The sequence below is a fragment of the Caenorhabditis elegans genome, chromosome IV (assembly GCF_000002985.6).
Source record: "Caenorhabditis elegans chromosome IV".
NCBI classification, from domain to species: Eukaryota; Metazoa; Nematoda; class Chromadorea; order Rhabditida; family Rhabditidae; genus Caenorhabditis; species Caenorhabditis elegans.
Genome location: NC_003282.8, coordinates 4590698 through 4610404, shown reverse-complemented (window position 1 = coordinate 4610404; position 19707 = coordinate 4590698). Strand labels below are relative to the sequence as shown.

General features: G+C 36.6%; 5 protein-coding genes and 2 pseudogenes across 7 annotated transcripts; 1 reads left to right on the top strand and 6 right to left on the bottom strand.

The window, feature by feature from the left end:
• The first annotated feature begins 707 nt into the window (after positions 1–707).
• col-110 (Nematode cuticle collagen N-terminal domain-containing protein) lies at positions 708–2204 on the top strand. Its single transcript, NM_068197.9, has 4 exons — positions 708–902; positions 1187–1307; positions 1359–1935; positions 2051–2204. Exons 1-4 carry the CDS (start codon positions 747–749, stop codon positions 2109–2111), a joined length of 915 nt encoding a protein of 304 aa, NP_500598.1. The 5' UTR covers positions 708–746; the 3' UTR covers positions 2112–2204.
• On the bottom strand, positions 2188–4619 carry nspg-10 (uncharacterized protein). The gene is made up of 8 exons (NM_068196.9): positions 4491–4619; positions 4339–4438; positions 3474–3572; positions 3267–3424; positions 3019–3215; positions 2884–2971; positions 2438–2503; positions 2188–2382 (listed from the first exon to the last, which is right to left on the bottom strand). The coding sequence occupies exons 1-8, from the start codon at positions 4513–4515 to the stop codon at positions 2315–2317; spliced, it is 801 nt and encodes a 266-aa protein (NP_500597.1). The 5' UTR covers positions 4516–4619; the 3' UTR covers positions 2188–2314.
• Positions 4620–4732: 113 nt separating this feature from the next.
• On the bottom strand, positions 4733–7540 carry F19C7.4 (Serine protease K12H4.7). Its single transcript, NM_068195.4, has 9 exons — positions 7474–7540; positions 7086–7299; positions 6286–6869; positions 5951–6059; positions 5806–5901; positions 5650–5761; positions 5496–5598; positions 5092–5438; positions 4733–4855 (listed from the first exon to the last, which is right to left on the bottom strand). Exons 2-9 carry the CDS (start codon positions 7296–7298, stop codon positions 4791–4793), a joined length of 1629 nt encoding a protein of 542 aa, NP_500596.2. The 5' UTR covers position 7299; positions 7474–7540; the 3' UTR covers positions 4733–4790.
• An 86-nt stretch (positions 7541–7626) lies between these two features.
• Positions 7627–10451, bottom strand: F19C7.2 (Serine protease K12H4.7). Its single transcript, NM_068194.8, has 8 exons — positions 10238–10451; positions 9383–9966; positions 9072–9180; positions 8931–9026; positions 8774–8885; positions 8616–8718; positions 7792–8135; positions 7627–7743 (listed from the first exon to the last, which is right to left on the bottom strand). Exons 1-8 carry the CDS (start codon positions 10448–10450, stop codon positions 7682–7684), a joined length of 1623 nt encoding a protein of 540 aa, NP_500595.2. The 5' UTR covers position 10451; the 3' UTR covers positions 7627–7681.
• A 734-nt stretch (positions 10452–11185) lies between these two features.
• On the bottom strand, positions 11186–13281 carry F19C7.3 (F-box domain-containing protein). Its single transcript, NM_068193.5, has 6 exons — positions 13114–13281; positions 12993–13069; positions 12544–12795; positions 12125–12446; positions 11644–11915; positions 11186–11547 (listed from the first exon to the last, which is right to left on the bottom strand). The coding sequence occupies exons 1-6, from the start codon at positions 13159–13161 to the stop codon at positions 11421–11423; spliced, it is 1098 nt and encodes a 365-aa protein (NP_500594.2). The 5' UTR covers positions 13162–13281; the 3' UTR covers positions 11186–11420.
• A 445-nt stretch (positions 13282–13726) lies between these two features.
• Positions 13727–16273, bottom strand: F28E10.5 (annotated as a pseudogene). The gene is made up of 8 exons: positions 16127–16273; positions 15226–15975; positions 14879–15139; positions 14438–14534; positions 14298–14393; positions 14107–14238; positions 13987–14059; positions 13727–13904 (listed from the first exon to the last, which is right to left on the bottom strand). Coding segments are annotated over exons 1-8 (1734 nt in total).
• Positions 16274–17648: 1375 nt separating this feature from the next.
• Positions 17649–19392, bottom strand: F28E10.16 (annotated as a pseudogene). Its single transcript has 6 exons — positions 19345–19392; positions 19224–19300; positions 18774–19024; positions 18349–18675; positions 17893–18164; positions 17649–17795 (listed from the first exon to the last, which is right to left on the bottom strand). Coding segments are annotated over exons 1-6 (1122 nt in total).
• Between the last annotated feature and the right edge of the window lie 315 nt (positions 19393–19707).

Here is a 19707-nt window from a genome sequence, read left to right as displayed (position 1 = left end):
CCACGTAGGCAGGCAAGCACGAGGTGGGCACGTAGGTATGAGGAAGGTTTCGGGTATAAATACACATATAAATTAAAGCAACAGTATGCATGATGTACATTTGAGGTCTGCAGGCACAATATAGACAAGTAGACACTCACATAGGCGTGAAACAGGTTGGGGGAAGGTACGTAACCACATGAACGACTCGGAGGCAGGCAAACATTAGGTAGGCAAGTAAGTGGCGAAGTATACTTGGAACAGGTTTGGTGTAGGCACACATGCAGAAAGGTAGGCTAGATGCGTAGGAAAGGAAGTATGAGGTGACCACATAGGCATGCGTGAGGTAGGAACGTCGGTAGGCATAAAGTGGTTTAATTATGTTTTCTCCCAGATTTGCTAAGGGTAATGCAATTTACGTGGGGAGACCCATAAATGAAGTGAGTTCAAAATCGAAGAGAAATCTGATAAATTGGGAAACAAAAACGGTCATAAAGTTTCAAACTTTTTTCCAAATTAATTCCCTCAAATATCACGTATTCTGCAATATAAAATCGTTAATTTTTTTCCAAAAAAGTCAACAAAATATTATCGGAAAAGAAGGACCGAAACACACGAGACAATAAAAATGATGAGGGTAAAACGGGAGAGAGAGAGAGAGAATGAGATCGATATCTGCCGGATTTTCGCACTTTTTTGAGATGTCCGTGTTCTGTATAAAATGGTTCAATAGAGAGGGGGAAAGGAAAAGACGGAACACGATGAAAATGTCTTCCGAATATTCTCATCTCCGGATACAACGATTTATCGCCTTTTCCGTGGCGATTGTTTCGCTGGTTTTGACGGTTGGAGCAATGGTAACCCTTCCACTAGCCTATCATTATGTTAATCAGTTGAGAAATTCTTTGGAAAGACAGTTTGTGGTGAGTTTTCTTTTTTATATTTCTCTGGCCCGGAAAACGCCTCCGAAAAATCAATGCTGCCGTTAGTGGCAAGCGGGGAGGCCCATTCGTCACGGCTTGATCCTGAATCCTTTTCAGCTTAGCGATTCGAAATTTCAGATTCTATGTTAGAAATTCTATATTAGATGATTTTGGGCAAACCTAGATGACCTTTCTTGCAAAGTTTACGCACCTACAGTTCGTTCTATAACGCCTCGAGGCCCCTAAAGGTTGTGTGGGTCCTATACTTAAAACTCTCATCTCAGGAATGCAACGATGTTGTGAGAACAATCTACGAAGGTGTTGACGAGCTATCCGTACTGATTGCCACCTCGAACCACACCAGAAGCATCCGAGGAGCAAAACCCAGGAGACGATTTGATGAAGGTTTACTTTTTCCCCGAATCTGTACTTTTTAAAAACTCTCAAACTGTTCAGATGAAACCACAGGAACCTGTGATGGCTGTTGTATTCCTGGAGCTCCAGGCCCCAGCGGAACCCCAGGAAGACATGGACGCCACGGAGCTCCTGGAGCACCTGGAAGACCAGGAAATCCTGGAGAGCCACCGAGAGGTCCATGTGATCCAACACTTGCAAGCCCATGTGACTGTCCAGCTGGAGAGCCGGGAGAGCCGGGACCCCGTGGGTCACCAGGTAACAATGGATTGCCTGGATTGAAGGGGCGACGTGGATTCGATGGGCTGGATGGACGTCCGGGAAGGCCTGGAAAAACTGGAATCGACGGAGTTCCAGGGACAAAGGGAGAAGACGGAGCTGATGGAGAACCTGGGGAGGTTGATACTTCCGATGTTGGACCACCTGGGGATGATGGAGATGAGGGACAATCAGGAGAAGCCGGACAACCTGGAAATGATGGAAGAGATGGTAAACCAGGACAAGTTGGACCACCGGGACCACCAGGAAAAGATGGAGTGGATGGAGAAAATGGAAATGATGGAGATCTCGGAGAAGCTGGAATTCAAGGAAGACCGGGAGAGGAGGGGATCTGCCCAAAGTAAGTTGGTAGGCCGGCCTACATGATTACCTTGACCTGATTTCAAGGTTACCTAGGAATGCCTGCATGATTACCTAGGCCTGCAGAAATGATAAATTTACACGAAAAATTCCAGGTACTGTGCCATCGACGGAGGAGTCTTCTTTGACAGCGGATCCCGCCGCCGCAGAACTTAACTGATTTTTCTCAATTTCTCTGTCGGTCTCTCTTATTTGCTTTGAAAGGTGCTTTTTAGTGAAACGTGAAGTGCAATAAATAGTTATTGGTTTACTTTATCAGACTGATTGTGTATGTGTGATTCAACCCAAAAAAGTTCATGATAGACAGGTAAAAGGAATGAAAGAAAATTATAATTATTTCAAAAATTAAAAAATCAAAATTACTCGGAAATCCAGGAGGCCTCATTCAGGACGACGGCCTTATTGTCGACGATTTGGTAGGTAGGGACTAGAAATTTTGGAACTTGGGATAAAAAAAACTGAAAAATAAAAATAAAACTCACGAGTCTCATATTCAACCTTTCCGGTTTCAGTGTTGAATCTGGTCACAGCCTCGTTGGAAGTTGGAGCTGGAAATATTGAAGTTTTGTATGGTAGGTAGGTGTTTAATTTTGCCTACTTGGCCGCCTCGTGCTTAGGCAACTTTGTAAGTATGCCGAGGTAACTTTGTAGGTAGACCTAGGTGAAATTGTAGGCTGGTCTAGGTCACCGTGTTGATAGGCCTAGATTACCTTGTAGGTTTGTCTAGGTAAACTTAGGCAAACCTAGGTATTCTTGTAGAAAACAAGAGGCAATCATGTAGGCAGACATAGGTGACCTTGTAGGAAACCTTGTGAATAGGAATACAATTGCATGCAAGTCTCACAATCAGTAGCAATGCTGATAGGTCTAGGCCCTCTTGCAGACCATCCTAGGTCGCCTTGGGGCAGGCAAACTTTTTCAAACTTACATGCACATTGTGTAGTATGCTTGCAGTGTCTGAATTGAGCATTAGACCATTCACGAGCCGATTGGCATCCGAACCATCCGGCTTGAGCCTGAACAAAGCTTTTTTCTCTCTAGCTCAGCAATTGCTAAGACTTACTGGCATAACTGTACGGCATGGTCCCTTGGTGTAGGTGTTCTGCCACGCGTTCATGAGATTCTGAGCATACTTGCAAGCACCATTTGGGTCTTGAGCGGTGGCAGTCATGTAGGTATTCATAGCGGCAGATGTCTCTTGTTGGTAGTTGACGTAGGTGCTCTCGACGCAAGTGGTCAGGGTCTTACGCTCGTACATAGCTGAAGAATGTTCGAAATTTGAAAATCTGCTAAAAGATCAATGGCGCTTACTCCAGAATCCGGCTCCACACTTGAAATCCCAGTCGGCCAAGAATCCTTGGTAAGCGTAGGCGGTGTTAAGATCGAGTCCAGATCCGACGAGTCCGACGGTTCCGAGGCAATTGCGGATTTGAGCTTGTCCAAGGCATCCGTAAAAGGCAGCGTAACCGCTGGAATTTCGGAATTGAAAAGTTAAAGATTTTAAAAAGAAAGGCTTACTTGCAAACATTGACCCATGAGTCAATGACATATGGGGAGACGATGAGAGACTGGGTGATTCTGTCCAAGCTCGCCAAGTCCTTCCAGGCAGAGGTGGTGCTGAAAATATGTTCTGAATGACGGGGTGAAAACAATTTAAAGGTCAATTTCAGGTATCTAGTTTTAAAATCAATACTTGTAGACTGAAAATAATAGTGTTTATCTACTTCTAGAACTACTCGGATCACATTATAGGTATTGATATCTATACTAGGTGTGTTCTGTTGCTACTGACCTTATCAGAACATAATCGCATTAGATTTGCAAATTTTATATGTGGAAGTTTTACTCAATTGGAATTTGAATATTAATATCATCATAAGATTGAGAAAATTAACATTAAGATCAAATTATTATGTATATAACTATGTATATAAGAGCAAAAAATTGTTCATAGAGTTAAATGCAAAAATGTGTGAAAAATTTGAAAAAGTAAGTAGAAAAGCTTAAAATGTCGGTCTATGGTAATTTCAATTTTCTATAGAAATACAATTTTTAAATTATCAATTATACTTTAAAATGTAAATTTTGTTTTAATTGTGCGGCGGTGTTTGCATACTTTTCAAAAATATGTGTTCACCGACTCCACCCGGCAATTTTTTCGCAGTGCCAAGCTGTCCCATTACGGTTTGATCTACAAAAAAACGGGAATTTTTTGCACAAAAAATGCGACCTCAGCACGTTCTCAACCATGCGAAATAAGTTGAGAACTTTGCGTCTCTTCTCCCGCATGTTTTGTAGATCTACGTAGATCAAGGTGAAATGAGACACTCTGACACCACATGATTTTCAAAAAATTAGTCACAATTTCGTTTGTAAAACTTACTCAGTTCTCCAAAAATCTCCTAACTTGCTATTACAAGCCTGAAACTGTGCGCTCACACAGTTGTCAGTTCCGAATTGAGCAACAGCGGCTCCGTAAAGAGCTGAAAATCTCCAAAGTTATTTTTAAACCTTTGTTCGATAAAATCTACGTACCAGCAAAAACGATGGCAAACTTCATGCCGAAAAGGTGATGGTGACGCAGGGCTGGCAAATTGAAAAAGTCGTCTCGGGGATTGATAACGACGGCAAACCGTCGTCGGCGAATATTTGCCTGCTCCCTATCACTATCCAACTCATTTTATTAGGCACTCCTCCCTTCCAACCACTTTCATCTTATTAGCGAGGTGAAAACGCAATTTCAGGGTGTGTTCACACAACGTCATTTTGCAAATGTAATCAAAATTGGACTTTTATTATTTCTAGAATAAAATTTGAAAAATAATATTTTGAAAGTTAGAATAGGATGCTGAAAATTACAATGGAGATGGCGGTGAAGATTGAGAAGTTTGTAGTGGAACCTGAAAAACTATAAATATTGAAAGTGTAGTATCTTGAGTTTGCAGTTATCTGCGTACTTAAAGGCCCACGTATTTATTGAAAAAAAGGTATTGCCGCGAGGAAAAAGTGGGAATTTCTGTGATTTTATCAATAAAAAAACTTGATTAATGTTTTCTTAACTGAATAATTCTTATTAACATACAATTTTTTCGTGGCAAGACCCATTTGAATAAGAGGCATTCTTAAATGAACCTACCTGAATGCTGCCTAATAGCCTGTGCATCTGATAGCCACCTGGATAAATGACCATGAATCCGGATTCTCGCATCTTTCAATGATTGTTTATCCGAATCGCTTGCTGGATACATATCAGCACAATGAGATGTTCCTTCGATCAACCAAGCATCAACATTATTATTCGTGTTATTCCATTTGTAGCCAAGACCATTCCAAGGATCGAAGGATCCGTTTGGAAAAACGACATTGGTTCCACGATATGTGCCAGCTCCTCCGTATTTAGTACGAACTTGATCTACGAGTTTGAAAGTATTATCCAGGGTGTATTCCGGCCCAAAGAGATCAATGCATTGATCGGCGAAGAAACTGAAAATATTTTCAAAATACAGTACTACCTGGCTTTAACGTTTTGTTTGTTCTTACTCAAGTGGAACTGTAGATCCAAAGATTCCACCATTTCCTCCGTCAGTAGTCTGATAATATCCGAGCTCCGTGCAAGTCTGCCAGATCCAACTGCGAGTGCCAACTGGAATTTCAATTCGATTCTACAGTACCTTTACAATACTCGGAAACTCACTGACGTTCTCATTGGGCATTGTAGTGTCCGAATAGGCTTGAATAAAAGCTGTGTAATTATTTGGTCGGCATCCAGACGCTGATGGCTTAAACCAGGAATCATAAAGATTCATCTGGAAGTTAAAATTAGGTGCACTACTAGTAGAGGTACACCTACTACAGCAATAACTCTCTGGACCTCATCTCCAATTGTCGCGTTGTTTAGAAGATCACAAGCTGCAGGAACTCCCAATCCGGATCGTGTAGCATTGCTCTAAAATTGTGTTGTTTTTTGAAGTAATGAAGAGATGTTCATAATGAACCTTATTATCTCCGGTATATTGATTGATTATCTGAAAGTATCCATAGACATTTTGGAAAAAAAATTGCACGGCTTTTGATAGATTCGTCTCGTCGAAGCTGTCACAAAGACTGGAAAAATTGGATTTAGGACATATTGGTTAAGCTCGTGATAGTATTTTCAGAACTTCCCAAAAAGGTATGTCCTTTTTGTGAAAAAAATAATTCTGGAAGAAACTAAATCCTGCCAAAACTGACAAAAGCTAAGAATCTCAAATTTTTGAGAGATTTCAATGATATTAAAATTAAAATCATTTTTTCTCAAAAACTAGGTACATATTTTATTTATGAAACCCACTTGAATTGTTGTTTAAGAAGTGCACGGCTATCCGATCCATTATATGCTTTAGTGATAAGCTTTTGGAATGCAACCTTGATAACATCTCCACAGGAGTCACTAACAGTTCTATAAGTCTTTTCAGTATTAATAGCATATCCATAATAATCTACAAATACATGAACAGCAGAAGAAGATGATACTGCTCCTGCAGTCATTTCTGGATATGTTTCTCTAAAGAAAGCAGACAATGATCCAGGATATGATCCTCCGAATGTCACCCAAATTGGTTTGTCATCTTTGAAATAAAGTGCATTTATTTGAGTAATAAACTCTTTAATATCAGCAAGTGCCTGATCAATTGTCAAAAGCTTCATGCTCGCTGTTGTCTGATCTCCAATTGGGGAATATTCTTTAGATCCGTAAAATCTGTGCTCGACTTGAAAAGCGGCGGCTTGGAACTCTGCCACCCATTTCATCATGGTTTCTCCTTCATGACGGATCCATCTATCTCCATTAGTTTTATTGATGGAACTTTCACCACCAATCATCAGGAAGACGTATCCAGTTGTTTTGTTGTAAAATTTCCAATTGTATTGGTAGTGCTGAAGAGGTTTTTTTTTGACACAAGACACGCCTCTTTGGGATTTTTTTCGGTATTTTCCACCGAACGTTTTTGTAAATTCTTATTAATTTTTGTCCGATTAAAAGTGATAACAGAACAAAAATCATACATTTGATGAGTCAACAAATTCGTTCAAGTACGCAAAGGGGCTTTAATATTTCTAAGTCACGCTTCACATACACCTAGGGGGACTCACCTGTTGCCAAACTCCAATATTTGTTCCATTTGAGAAATGGTCGACTTTCTGTGTAATATTCGAGTAAATCATATATTTTGCATCTGTAGTAGGTCCTTCTGCGGGATCACCCGTCAATAGACCTTCTCGAGGCCTTCCAACGACCATTGGAGGTGAAACGTGGCATATTGTGAGCCCAATTGAGATAGCTACGAGGCATAAGACCCGAGACATTCTGGAAAATAATTGGAAATTTTTTAACGGTATTGTATGTCAAAAGACAACTATGGGACAACGTAGTGGACGAATTTTTTATAGCCGTTTAACACATAACTTTTATACTCAAAAAAGCTCCAATTTTTAGAAACAACGTTCAAGACAGTTCAAAAAAAAAGAAAACGAAGCTTACATTGAAGTTTGACCAACTGCCAAAAGTTTCCAGTAGCCAGCCGCCGTTGATTGTTAGTCGTGATGATAAGAGCAGAAAATCGTAAAATTGAGTCATACCAAACGAAGAAAATATGTAGTTTATATTTAAATGAATCTAGGTACTACAAAATTTAAGAAGAAAAGTTTATCAATTTTCAACAATGTTAGTTTTGAATGTGTTAAAAAATTTAGAATAAGATCTTAAACATGACAAGACAGACGGCTGCGAAGATTGAGATATTTGATGAACCTGAAAAAAATCATTTAATAGATTTTTTATCAAGACGCAAAAACTCACCTGCAGTCCTAATAGCCTGTGCATCTGATAGCCACCTCGATAAATGACCATGAATCCGGACTCTCGCATCTTTCAATGATTGCTTATCAGAATCTCTTGCTGGATACATATCAGCACAATGAGCTGTTCCATCGATCAACCACGAATCAACATTATTATTTGTGATATTTGCCGTGTGGCCGAGGCCTTGCCATGGATCGAAAGAACCATTTGGGAAGCAAACATTGGTTCCACGGTACGCATCAGCTCCTCCGTATTTTGTGCGAACTTGATCTACGAGTTTGAAAGTGTTATCCAGGGTGTATTCAGGACCAAAGAGATCAATGCATTGATCGGCGAAGAAACTGAAATTGTGTGATTTAGATTATTGAAAACTACTATAAAAGTTTAACCAGTATGACAGGGAAAGGTTATAACGCTTTGAATTTTTGTTACAACCCAGCACTAATTTACAATATGTGAAGCTCATCATTCACAAGAAATAAATAATCTCTCAGACGTCGGTCCGATCCATGCCAACTCCTATCACCATTAGAAGAGGCTGCTTGGACCACTCAGGCAACATGTTGACTTTCGAGAGACCAGCGTGGTTTTGATTATCGCCTTCGTAGTTAGTATTTCCGAGCAGTGATTATACAGTAACCCCAAGGAGCAAACGTAACAGCACTTATGTTGTCAGCGTTTCTCTGTTGTTACAGTAACTAATAATTTCCAAAAACAGTAACCTTTGATAGAGCTGTCGTTAAGCAGATCTAGCGTAACACCGAAGCTAGGATTACCGTAGTCATACCGTAACCCTATTTTCTCATTCTGTTTATTCTTACTCAAGTGGTACTGTTGATCCAAAGATTCCACCATTTCCTCCGTCAGTGGTCTGATAATATCCGAGCTCTGTACAAGTTTGCCAGATCCAGCTGCGAGTGCTGACTGAAATAGTGTTATATTACAGCCTCAAAATTATCGTCATACACTTAAAACTTACTAGTATCATCATCGGGCATGGTAGTGTCGCTATAAGCTTGAATAAAAGCTGTGTAATTATTCGGGCGACATCCACTGTCTGATGGTTTATACCAGGAATCATAGAGATTCATCTGTAAAATTGAAACAGTTTCACTATTAAATATAAGGTACCCTACCACAGCAATAACTCTCTGAATTTCATCTCCAATTGTCTTATCGTTCAGTAGATTGCATGCTGCAGGAACTCCCAACCCGGATCTGGTGGCGTTGTTCTAAAGGAACACGTAGAAAATTAAAAGTAATTTCTTTCAACAAACTCTATTATCTCCGGTGTATTGATTAATTCCTTGGAAGTACCCATATACATTTTGGAAGAAGAATTGCACTGATTTCGATAACTTGGTTTCGTCGAAATTATCACAAAGACTGAAATGTCTTATTTTTTTGAAAGGTTCTGATTTGACTGATGAAAAATCTACTTGAAATTTTTTAATAAGATAAGATATTTGGTTAGATTCTTTTGGAAAACAAATTTTCAAATTAGATTTTAGCCTGAAACATTGATTTTGTTTTCAAAAGTTAGTTAAAATTATCAAATATTGATAAATTATTTGGAAAAAAAACCCACTTGAATCGTTGCTTGAGCAGTGCTCGACTATCCGGTCCACTATATGCTTTGGTAATAAGATTTTGGAATGCAACCTTGATAACATCTCCACAAGAGTCACTAACAGTTCTATAAGTCTTTTCAGTGTTAATAGCATATTCATAATAATCCACAAATACATGAACAGCAGAAGAAGACGACACAGCTCCTGCAGTCATTTCTGGATATGTTTCTCTAAAGAAAGCAGACAATGATCCAGGATATGATCCTCCAAATGTCACCCAAATTGGTTTATCATCTTTGAAATAAAGTGCATTCATTTGAGTAATAAACTCTTTGATATCAGCAAGTGCCTGATCAATTGTCAAAAGCTTCATGCTTGCAGTTGTCTGATCTCCAATTGGGGAATATTCTTTAGATCCGTAAAATCTGTGTTCTACTTGAAAAGCGGCTGCTTGGAATTCGGCTACCCATTTCATCATTGTCTCTCCTTCATGACGAACCCACTTGTCTCCGTTTGTTACATTAATAGATCCTTCACCTCCAAGCATTAGGAAAACGTATCCGGTTGTTTTGTTATAGAATTTTGAGTTGTATTGGTATCTCTGTAATTTAGATATCGTAGTTTTTGTTAACATCTTTATAACCTCAAAAATGTTTTGAAAATTTTAACAGCGGCACAGTAAGATAAGGAGCCAGAGATTCCTTAAATATTCTAATAAAAAGTTTGTGGGACACAGAGAAGTTTTCAGTAGTGATTAGTATTTCATTTGTTTTTCTGGTCCCCTTGGTTTTTCGTAGTTTAAACTATAAATTCCTAGGCCATGTTCAACAAGTGTAGAGAACTTTTATGAACAATTATTTATGTTAACTCACCTGTTGCCAAACTCCATTATTTGTCCCGTTCGAGAAATGATCGACCTTCTGCGTAATGTCCGAATAAATCATGTACTTGTCCTCTGTAGTAGGTCCTTCCGCAGGGTCTCCAGCCACTAGACCATCCCGTGGTCTTCCAACTACCATCGGAGGTGACACGTGGCATATCGTTAACCCAATTGAGAAAGCAATAAGGCATAAGACCCGAGACATTCTGAATGAACACTTTATGTTTATTGAAAAAATTGAATAAAAGTTGAAAAATGTTAAAAGCATTTAAAATTTCTTTACTAGAATTTTTGGAGTAAATTAAGCAACCAAAGACCAATTTGATTTCAGTTCAACAATTTTTTGGAAAGTCCTATTAATTGAAAAAATTCCAGCTAGCGTTTTCATTTTTTTTTTCAAATATTATATAATTTTTGCTGGAATTTCATTAATTTTCGGATTTCAAAACCATCATGATTAATTCCAGACGAAAAACTGAATCAAAAAGTGTCTCAAATTGTGATTTTCGTAACATTCTGGCCTAAACTTTTATAGTCTTATATATGTTTAAATACGGCTTAAAATTCAAGTCAAACCAAAAAAGGAGTAGTTCTGACTTTTTTTCTGGTTGATAAGGAGCTTGGCACTGATAAGAGAGACAGGAAGTAAAAACTTTATTTTACAAAATTTCAACCGGTTGAGAAATTGAATTATGACTAATGTAACAGTTCAGACCAACAAACCCCCGAGTATTGTGCTTTACAAATTGAGGTCAGTTTTTTGAAACAAAGTGGTGACACAGCGGAGACGGGTAAGCTCCTCTTCCGAATCACTTACTGACATTCTCTGGAATATTGATTAATTAGCGGTAAGAAATCATCATCTGATGAAATTTTTCAGATTGTTTGATTTTTGCATATACAAAGTTTAATTTTTTAAAAGTTTCTCTAATGTATATGTATTTCAAATAACGTTGTTAAAACCAAGGGCGGACGGCAAACAATTTTTTCGGCAAATCAACAAATCGGCGAATTTCCGGAATTGAAATTTACAAAGTTGTCACAAAGTTGTCACAAAGTTGTCACAAAGTTGTCACAAAGTTGTCAATGGCGTCATACAAATTATTAGCAGGTTGTATTGTTATTGATTAGTCGGAGAAAAAAACTAGAAGCAAAATGATTTAATAATTACTTTATTATAATTTCTCATCGTGCCATACAAGGAACTCGACAGTATCATTTTTACAGAAAAATGTTGCCAGTTGTCCATCATTTCGTAGTATATCCTTCCCATCTTCACAATCAATGCGTTCAATTCCATCGCTGAAAAACTTTCAATATCCGTATTAATTAATAGAGAAAAAACAAAGCAATTTTGAAAAGTCATCAATTATTGTTTTGAAATAAAAATTAACCTACCAAAATATTCTTGGGCGCCGTTTATTGTCCCATTTTGAACGTTTAACTCCATTCAACATCTCATCAATCCGTCTAAAATCACAAAATAAATTCAGGCGAAGTCTTCGTAAATTGGGCATTGCTCCTTTCATCCAATGATAAATAAACTGATTGATAAGTTGTGGGTGGAGCTGGTGTCTCCAAAGTTTGATGACTTTGCAATCCATGGACAATAAATGTTTCAGTGTTATATCACCAGCGTGAAAAATACACAGACGGGGAATTTTGAACATCTTCAATATAAATTTTTTCAGATAAACTCAAAGTATGAAACGGACAACATTGTCGTTTAGTTACAAAACATTTGATTCTGTTAACCGAGAAGATATTTTTTAAAATGATATTTTTGATTTCCATTGAGTATAACTCACAAACTAGAAGTAGAAATTGTTCATAAAAAGTCACCGTACAAAGTATAGTATATACAACATTTCAAACTTACAGCCGCCATATTGAAGTCATTCGATAATTTACAATCTGTAAAGAATCCATTTTTCAAATTGAAATTCTTCAATACAAAATACATATCCTCATTCGACAAAAACGAATTTCTTCCAACAAGCTCCACATAATCACATTTTCGAAACAATGGATGTCTAATTGTTGAGCGATACCTCCCAAAAAGTTTGTCTGTATTAATAATTAAATCCACGTGGTCAATCGAGAACAAGTCATCAAAGCGAGTTAATAGTGTCAGACATTTCTTCGAATTGTTAAAATTGAATATAGATTTCTTATGGATATTGTCCAATTTGGTTGTATTGCTGAAAACCGTTTTTGATAAGTTTTTAAATGTGGAGTCGCGTTAAATTGTTTTCTATTAAAACAATAATAGATCTTAATTAAATAAACAAAACTTACTAGAACCATTCAATCCAAAAATCAACAGTGTACTTGGCTAAATGTGAAGTTATATCCTTTCGCATGCACATTTGACGATATACGAAAAGAAAGTCACTCTTAGTTTCAAAAAGTAAAATTCTTTGGACGAGTGAGGGCCAAGGGTTTTTAATATTGTATTCGTGGTGATTATCGATAATTAACTTGTATATCTTTCTTTTAGCGTTTTTCATGTTTGAATGCATTTTCTTTGATGTTTTTGATAGCTTTATTCTGCAAAAGAATAACTTTAGGAAAATGCATTAGGTTTTCTTTTGAATTATTTTTTAGTCAAGTTGGATAGAATGGGATTATGAAAAATTACCGCGAGAATTTGGCAAAATTTGTATTAATTAACAAAACTATAAAAGTGTGAACGAGTAAAATTCTATCCAAAAAAATAAAAATTTTCAAATTTATCCCAAACTCACACTAAATGTATATCCATCTGGTTGACAACATTTTCCAAGACAACACTAGGCAAGTTTAGTATTTTGAATGGTTTAACCTATAAATCGGAAGTTAATGTATGAAACTGGTTTTATCACTTACTTCAGATCTTATCCGGAGATAGGTAAAAAGCGCATTGATAATTTTCATTGTTTTTATTAATTAAATGGCAGGAATTGTAATGATCGTAGAATTAATAACCATTAAACAACACAATACAAAAAATTTGAACAAAAAACTAATCGATATTTATGTATATCAGGCAGTTGGCGAGGTCACACCAAACATCCCATCTGCTGCTAATTGTAAAGTTGGTCGGCAAATGGCAGAGTATGCCTGAATACTAGGTGTTTTGTGGTCCTGTGCATATGGTTTCTCAATAATTTGACTAGCGGGCCCTCAGGGCCCGCTTGTTTAAGGGGGATATGCGAGTCATCTTAAAGTATCGGGTACGGTAGTTATTCACGAGATTGTCAGCTGGGAGCCCTAGGAAAAACTATAAAAATATGAATTCATCATTTTAATGTTAACACAAAAAACGAAAACAACGAGATTAAGAATTTTAGCCAAAAACTTAAATCATGAGAAAATAGTTGTCCATGAGTAGTGCACAACGGGGGGCGCGTTATACATATCTGATCCCAAGAAAAGTTGAATTAATGCCCGAGTTTATTGAAAAATCAAAATCGAAATGACTTATTTGGCAATAAATAGTTCATTTGAGCACATCCTGCTGAAGAGTTGAACTAATATTGACGGTAACATTATCGCTATCCGTAGCAACGTTCGAAGTTTGGTCCACAGCGATGGCACCATTTCCGTTATCAGTAGCAACTTGTTGAATTGGATTAACATTGCGGTCCATTTTAGATGGCACATTTCCACCCGCCGATCTGAAAGCGAAACATATTTTATCTAATGTTTAACATTTGCAGTCCACGTTGATTGATAATTATAGCAATTTCAACTTCTTACTTCTTATATCGCCAATTAGCTAAAATCGTGCATAATCGAATACAACAAATGTTTGAAGAGAAGCTGACGACTGCTGCAAAACACCTTATATGGATAGTGAGGTTTTTATCGAACACTTACGCGAAATAACGTAGTTGGCTGGAAACCACTTCGAATAATAAGAAGGTAGGAAGTGAAGCAGAAAAATGACAACCCATAATATAATCAAAAATATATTCTCGTATTTTGAAAAAGTTATATTTGGTTTAAAATCTGAATAGTAAGTTATTCTGGTAATTTTCTTCTTTAATGAAAATGAGAGAGAAACTAACCAAAAGGGAAAACAGTTGTGAAAAGAACAGTCACAGCTAAAAATGAAGAAATAAGGTGGTATAGAAAAATTTCGAATAAATTCCAGTTCGGCTCCTCTGTAAATGTGTTCAAGATTAAGTATGTCGAGTTCAATTCTTACCATCCAACATTAAAAACCAATACTGACACACAAAAACCAAGGAACCGCTAGTAGTTCAAAGCTGAACTTGACCGAGAACACCAGAATCGCTTCAAATCTTAAAAAAATATAATTCTTCTGCTAACTGGAATTTTAATATACGGTCTATTTGTTATGCGTTTATTATACATACATAAATGACATACCGAAACTTATATTATTGGCATATACTTCATAAATAGCGTCTAAAAGTTTGCGGTTTATGAATTTTTAACGTTTTTACTTCGCGAATACGTCATTTGTATGTCTAATACGAAGGTACAGCATATACATGAAAATTCAACTGCGCTGTGTGCACAATGCCCAAGACCTTGCCGCCGCACGGTTCTTGGGTTAGCCGGACTTGGCTTTAATAGAGGTTTCAAAATACAAATTGGAGATAACGTTCAGAATTTAACTCACTTCCATCCTGATTTGCATAGCTGTCGAACCAAACATATCAAGACAACTAGCCAGAACACAATAGTTGAGACACACGTGGACACTCCTTGAATGAGCAGCTTGTTACGAAAAACCACTATGGAGTATTTTCTCTTTCCATTATTAATTTCTAAGCTAGACCATTTGATAATTGATAATATTCCAACAATAAGTTGAACAATTGTAGAAAACAGTCCCACAAACACCGCAGAGCTCATCAAAAATTTGTATATGATCTGGATCCTGAATCATCACAATGTAATTGACAACAAAACTCAATACAAGAGGAATACATTTATGATTGCCAAAAATAACTCCAAAAATCTTACCAGATCAGTATTGGATGCATCTTTGTTTGATTAGATTGAATCATTGTCGGCCTCGCCTCATTGTGATTGGGGACTTCTTCAAGCTCCATCGGAAAGAAACACTGATTATTTTTCAAAATTTTTTCCATCCTATCGAAATATAGGAGGGGGGGGTCATCCACATCAACGTTTCACGTGAAGGTCGAAACCGTTGCCTTGATTTCTTTTGTAAGAGAAGCCCGAGTTCATATTTTAATTTTGGCGTGAGGAAGAGTTGTAAATTTTTGTTGTGTTTACAACGTTTTATAAGTTGTTAATAACATATCCATAATAATCCACAAATACATGAACAGCAGAAGAAGACGACACAGCTCCTGCAGTCATTTCTGGATATGTTTCTCTAAAGAAAGCAGACAATGATCCAGGATATGATCCTCCGAATGTCACCCAAATTGGTTTATCATCTTTGAAATAAAGTGCATTCATTTGAGTAATAAACTCTTTAATATCAGCAAGAGCCTGATCAATTGTCAAAAGCTTCATGCTTGCAGTTGTTTGATCTCCAATTGGGGAATATTCTTTAGATCCATAAAATCTGTGCTCGACTTGAAAAGCGGCTGCTTGAAACTCGGCCACCCATTTCATCATGGTCTCTCCTTCATGACGGACCCACTTGTCTCCATTTGTTACATTAATAGAGCCTTCACCTCCAAGCATTAAGAAAACGTATCCGGTAGTTTTGTTATAGAATTTTGAGTTGTATTGGTATCTCTATAATTTAAATATCGTAGTTTTTGTTAACATCTTTATAGTATTTAATTTGTTTTTCTGGTCGCCTTGGTGTTTGGTAGTTTAAACTTTAAACTCCTAGACCATGTCCTCCATGTGTAGATCGCTTTTATGAGCAATTATGTTCACTCACCTGTCTCCAAACTCCATTATTTGTCCCGTTCGAGAAATGATCGACCTTCTGCGTAATGTCCGAATAAATCATGTACTTGTCCTCTGTAGTGGGTCCTTCCGCAGGGTCACCAGCCACTAGACCATCTCGTGGTCTTCTAACTACCATCGGAGTTGACACGTGGCATATCGTTAACCCAATTGAGAAAGCAATAAGGTATAAGACCCGAGAGATTCTGAACATTTTTCGTTTATTGAAAAATTTGTATAAAAATGGAATTTGGGAGACAATTTTTGGAGTTTTAACCAAATTGAATTTCAGTTCAAAAATTTTTTGACAAGTCCTATGTATTAATTGAAAAATTCCAGCTAGCTTTTCATTTTTTTTAAATATAATTTTTGCTGGAATTTGATCAATTTTCGAATTTCAAAAGGAGTAGTTCTGACTTTTTTTCTGGTTGATAAGGAGCTTGGCACTGATAAGAGAGACAGGAGGTGTGTCAGAAAAAAGCCAAAACTTTATTTTACTGAATTTCAACCGGTTGAGAAATTGAATTAAGACAAATGTAACAGTTTAGACCAACAAACCCCAGAGTATTGTGTTTTGCAAGTTGAGATCAGTGTTTTGAATCAAAGTTGTGACACAGCGGAGACTGGTAAGCTGTTCTTCCGAATCGCTCACTTACATTCTCTGGAATATTGAGTAATTAGCGGTAAGAAATCATCATCTGATGAAATTTTTCAGATTGTTTGATTTTTGCATATACAAAGTTTAATTTTTTTTTAGTTTCTCTAATGTATATGTATTTCTAATAATGTTGTTAAACCCCGGCGTGGACGGCAAACGATTTTTTCCGGCAAATTTCCGGGATTGAAATTTCCGGCAAATTGTCTATACTGAAATTTCCGGCAAATCGGCAAATCGGAAAATTGCCTATTTGCAAAACCGGCTATTTCCGAAAATTTTCGGCAAATTGTGGTTTTGCACCTTTTTTTGGAATTTCAATTTTAATCGCGGCAAAATTGTACGCATCCTATCAATGCTCCTACATCTATTTTAAAAAGTAAGCAAATTCTATCAAAATATCTAGAAAAAACGGAAAAATCCTTTTTTCAAAAAGGCACAGTTTTAAGTATTTCGTCTAATAAAAAGTTCCTCTAAAAACTTCCGGCAAATTGATGTTCGGCAACCGGCAAATCGGCAATTTGCCGAAAATACAAATTTCCGGCAAATCACTCAATCGGCAATTTTCCAATTTACCAAATTTATCGAAAAAAATTGCCGGACGGCAATTGCCGCCCACCCCTGGTTCAAACTAAATCACTTTATCAGTTCAATTTATTTTTTCACGAGCCATGAGATTTTCCGAGTGCCCGCGAAGGCGACATTTGAATTTTTATTGTGGAAGACAAATTCAACAGTCGAAAACTTAGGCCCCGGTCATAGAATTCAATGCGTCACTTTTATAGAAACAATGGCGTCATACAAAATATTAGCAGGTTGTATTGTTATTGATTAGTCGGAGGAACAAACTAGAAGCAAAATGATTTAATAATTACTTTATTAGAATTTCACATCGTGCCATACAAGGAACTCGACATTATCGTTTTTACAGAAAAATGTTGCCAGTTGTCCATCATTTCGTAGTATATCCTCCCCATCTCCACAATCAATGCACTCGATTCCATCGCTGAAAAACTTTCAATTTCCGTGTTAATTAATAGAGAAAAAAACCATGCAATTTTGAAAAGTCATCGATTATTATTTTGAAATAAAAATTTACCTACTAAAATATTCTTGGGCGCCGTTTATTGTCCCATTTTGAACGTTTAACTCCATTCAACATCTCATCAATCCGTCTAAAATCACAAAATAAATTCAGGCGAAGTCTTCGTAAATTGGGCATTGCTCCTTTCATCCAATGATAAATAAACTGATTGATAAGTTGTGGGTGGAGCTGGTGTCTCCAAAGTTTGATGACTTTGCAATCCATGGACAATAAATGTTTCAGTGTTATATCACCAGCGTGAAAAATACACAGACGGGGAATTTTGAACATCTACAATATAAAATTTTTCAGATAAACTCAAAGTATGAAACGGACAACATTGTCGTTTAGTTACAAAACATTTGATTCTGTTAGCCAAGAATATATTTTCTTTTAAAATAATATTTTTGCTAACTCAAAAACTAGAAGTGAACGTACAAGTATGGCCTAAAACTGTACAACATTTCAAACTCACAGCTGTCATATTGAAGTCATTCGATAATTGACAATCAGTGAAGAATCCATTTTTCAAATTGAAATTCTTCAATAAAAAATGCATATGAAATCCTCATTCGACAAATACGAATTTCTTCCAACAAGCTCCACATAATCACATTTTCGAAACAATGGATGTCTAATTGTTGAGCGATACCTCCCAAAAAGTTTGTCTATATTAATAATTAAATCCACGTGGTCAATCGAGAACAAGTCATCAAAGCGAGTTAATAGTGTCAGACATTTCTTCGAATTGTTAAAATTGAATATAGATTTCTTATGGATATTGTCCAATTTGTTTGTGTTGCTGAAAACCGTTTTTTGATGAGTTTTTAGATGTAAAGTAGCGTTAAATTGTTTTCTATCAAAACAGTAATAGATCTTAATTAAATAAACAAAACTTACTAAAACCATTCAATCCAGAAATCAACAGTATACTTGGCTAAATGTGAAGCAGTTATATCCTTGCGCATGCACATTTGACGGTATACGGACACAAAGTCACTTTTATTTTCAAAAAGTAAGATTCTTTGGATGAGTGAGGGCCAAGGGTTTTTTGTATTGTATTCGTAGTGATTATCGATAATTAACTTGTATATCTTTTAGCGTTTTTCATGTTAGAATGCATTTTCTTTGATGTTTTTGATAGCTTCATGCTGCAAGAGAGGAACTCAAGGAAATTGAATTGGATTTTTTTGAATTATTATTTTTTGTCAAGTTGGACAGAATGGGATTATGAAAAATTACTGCGAGAATTTGGCAAAATTTGTATTAATTAACAAAAATATAAAAGAGTGAACGAGTAAAATTCTATCCAAAAAAAAATAAAAATTTTCAAATTTATCCCAAACTCACACTAAATGTATATCCATCTGATTCACAACGTTTTTCAAGGCAATACTAGGCAAGTTTAGTATTTTGAATGGTTTAACCTATAAATAGAAAGTCAATGTATGAAATAGGTTTGACTACTTACTTCAGATCTTATCCGGAGATAGGTAAAAAGCGTATTTATAATTTGCATTGTTTTTGTTAATTAAATGGCAGGAATTGTATTGATCGTAGAATTAATGACCATTAAACAACACAATAAAAAAAATTTGAGCAAAAAATTGATCGATAGTTATATCAGGCAGTTGGCGGGGTCGCACCAAAACTCCCATCTGTTGCTAGTTGTAAAATTGACCAGTAACTTGCGGAGTCTTTGTGAAAACATTTAGAATGCATCGGATATCGACTGAATTCAAATTCGATGTCGAATAAATTCGAATATTCGAATAAAACCAAATATTAAATAATCTATATTAAATATACATGTGTTGTCAGGCTGTACGGTTTG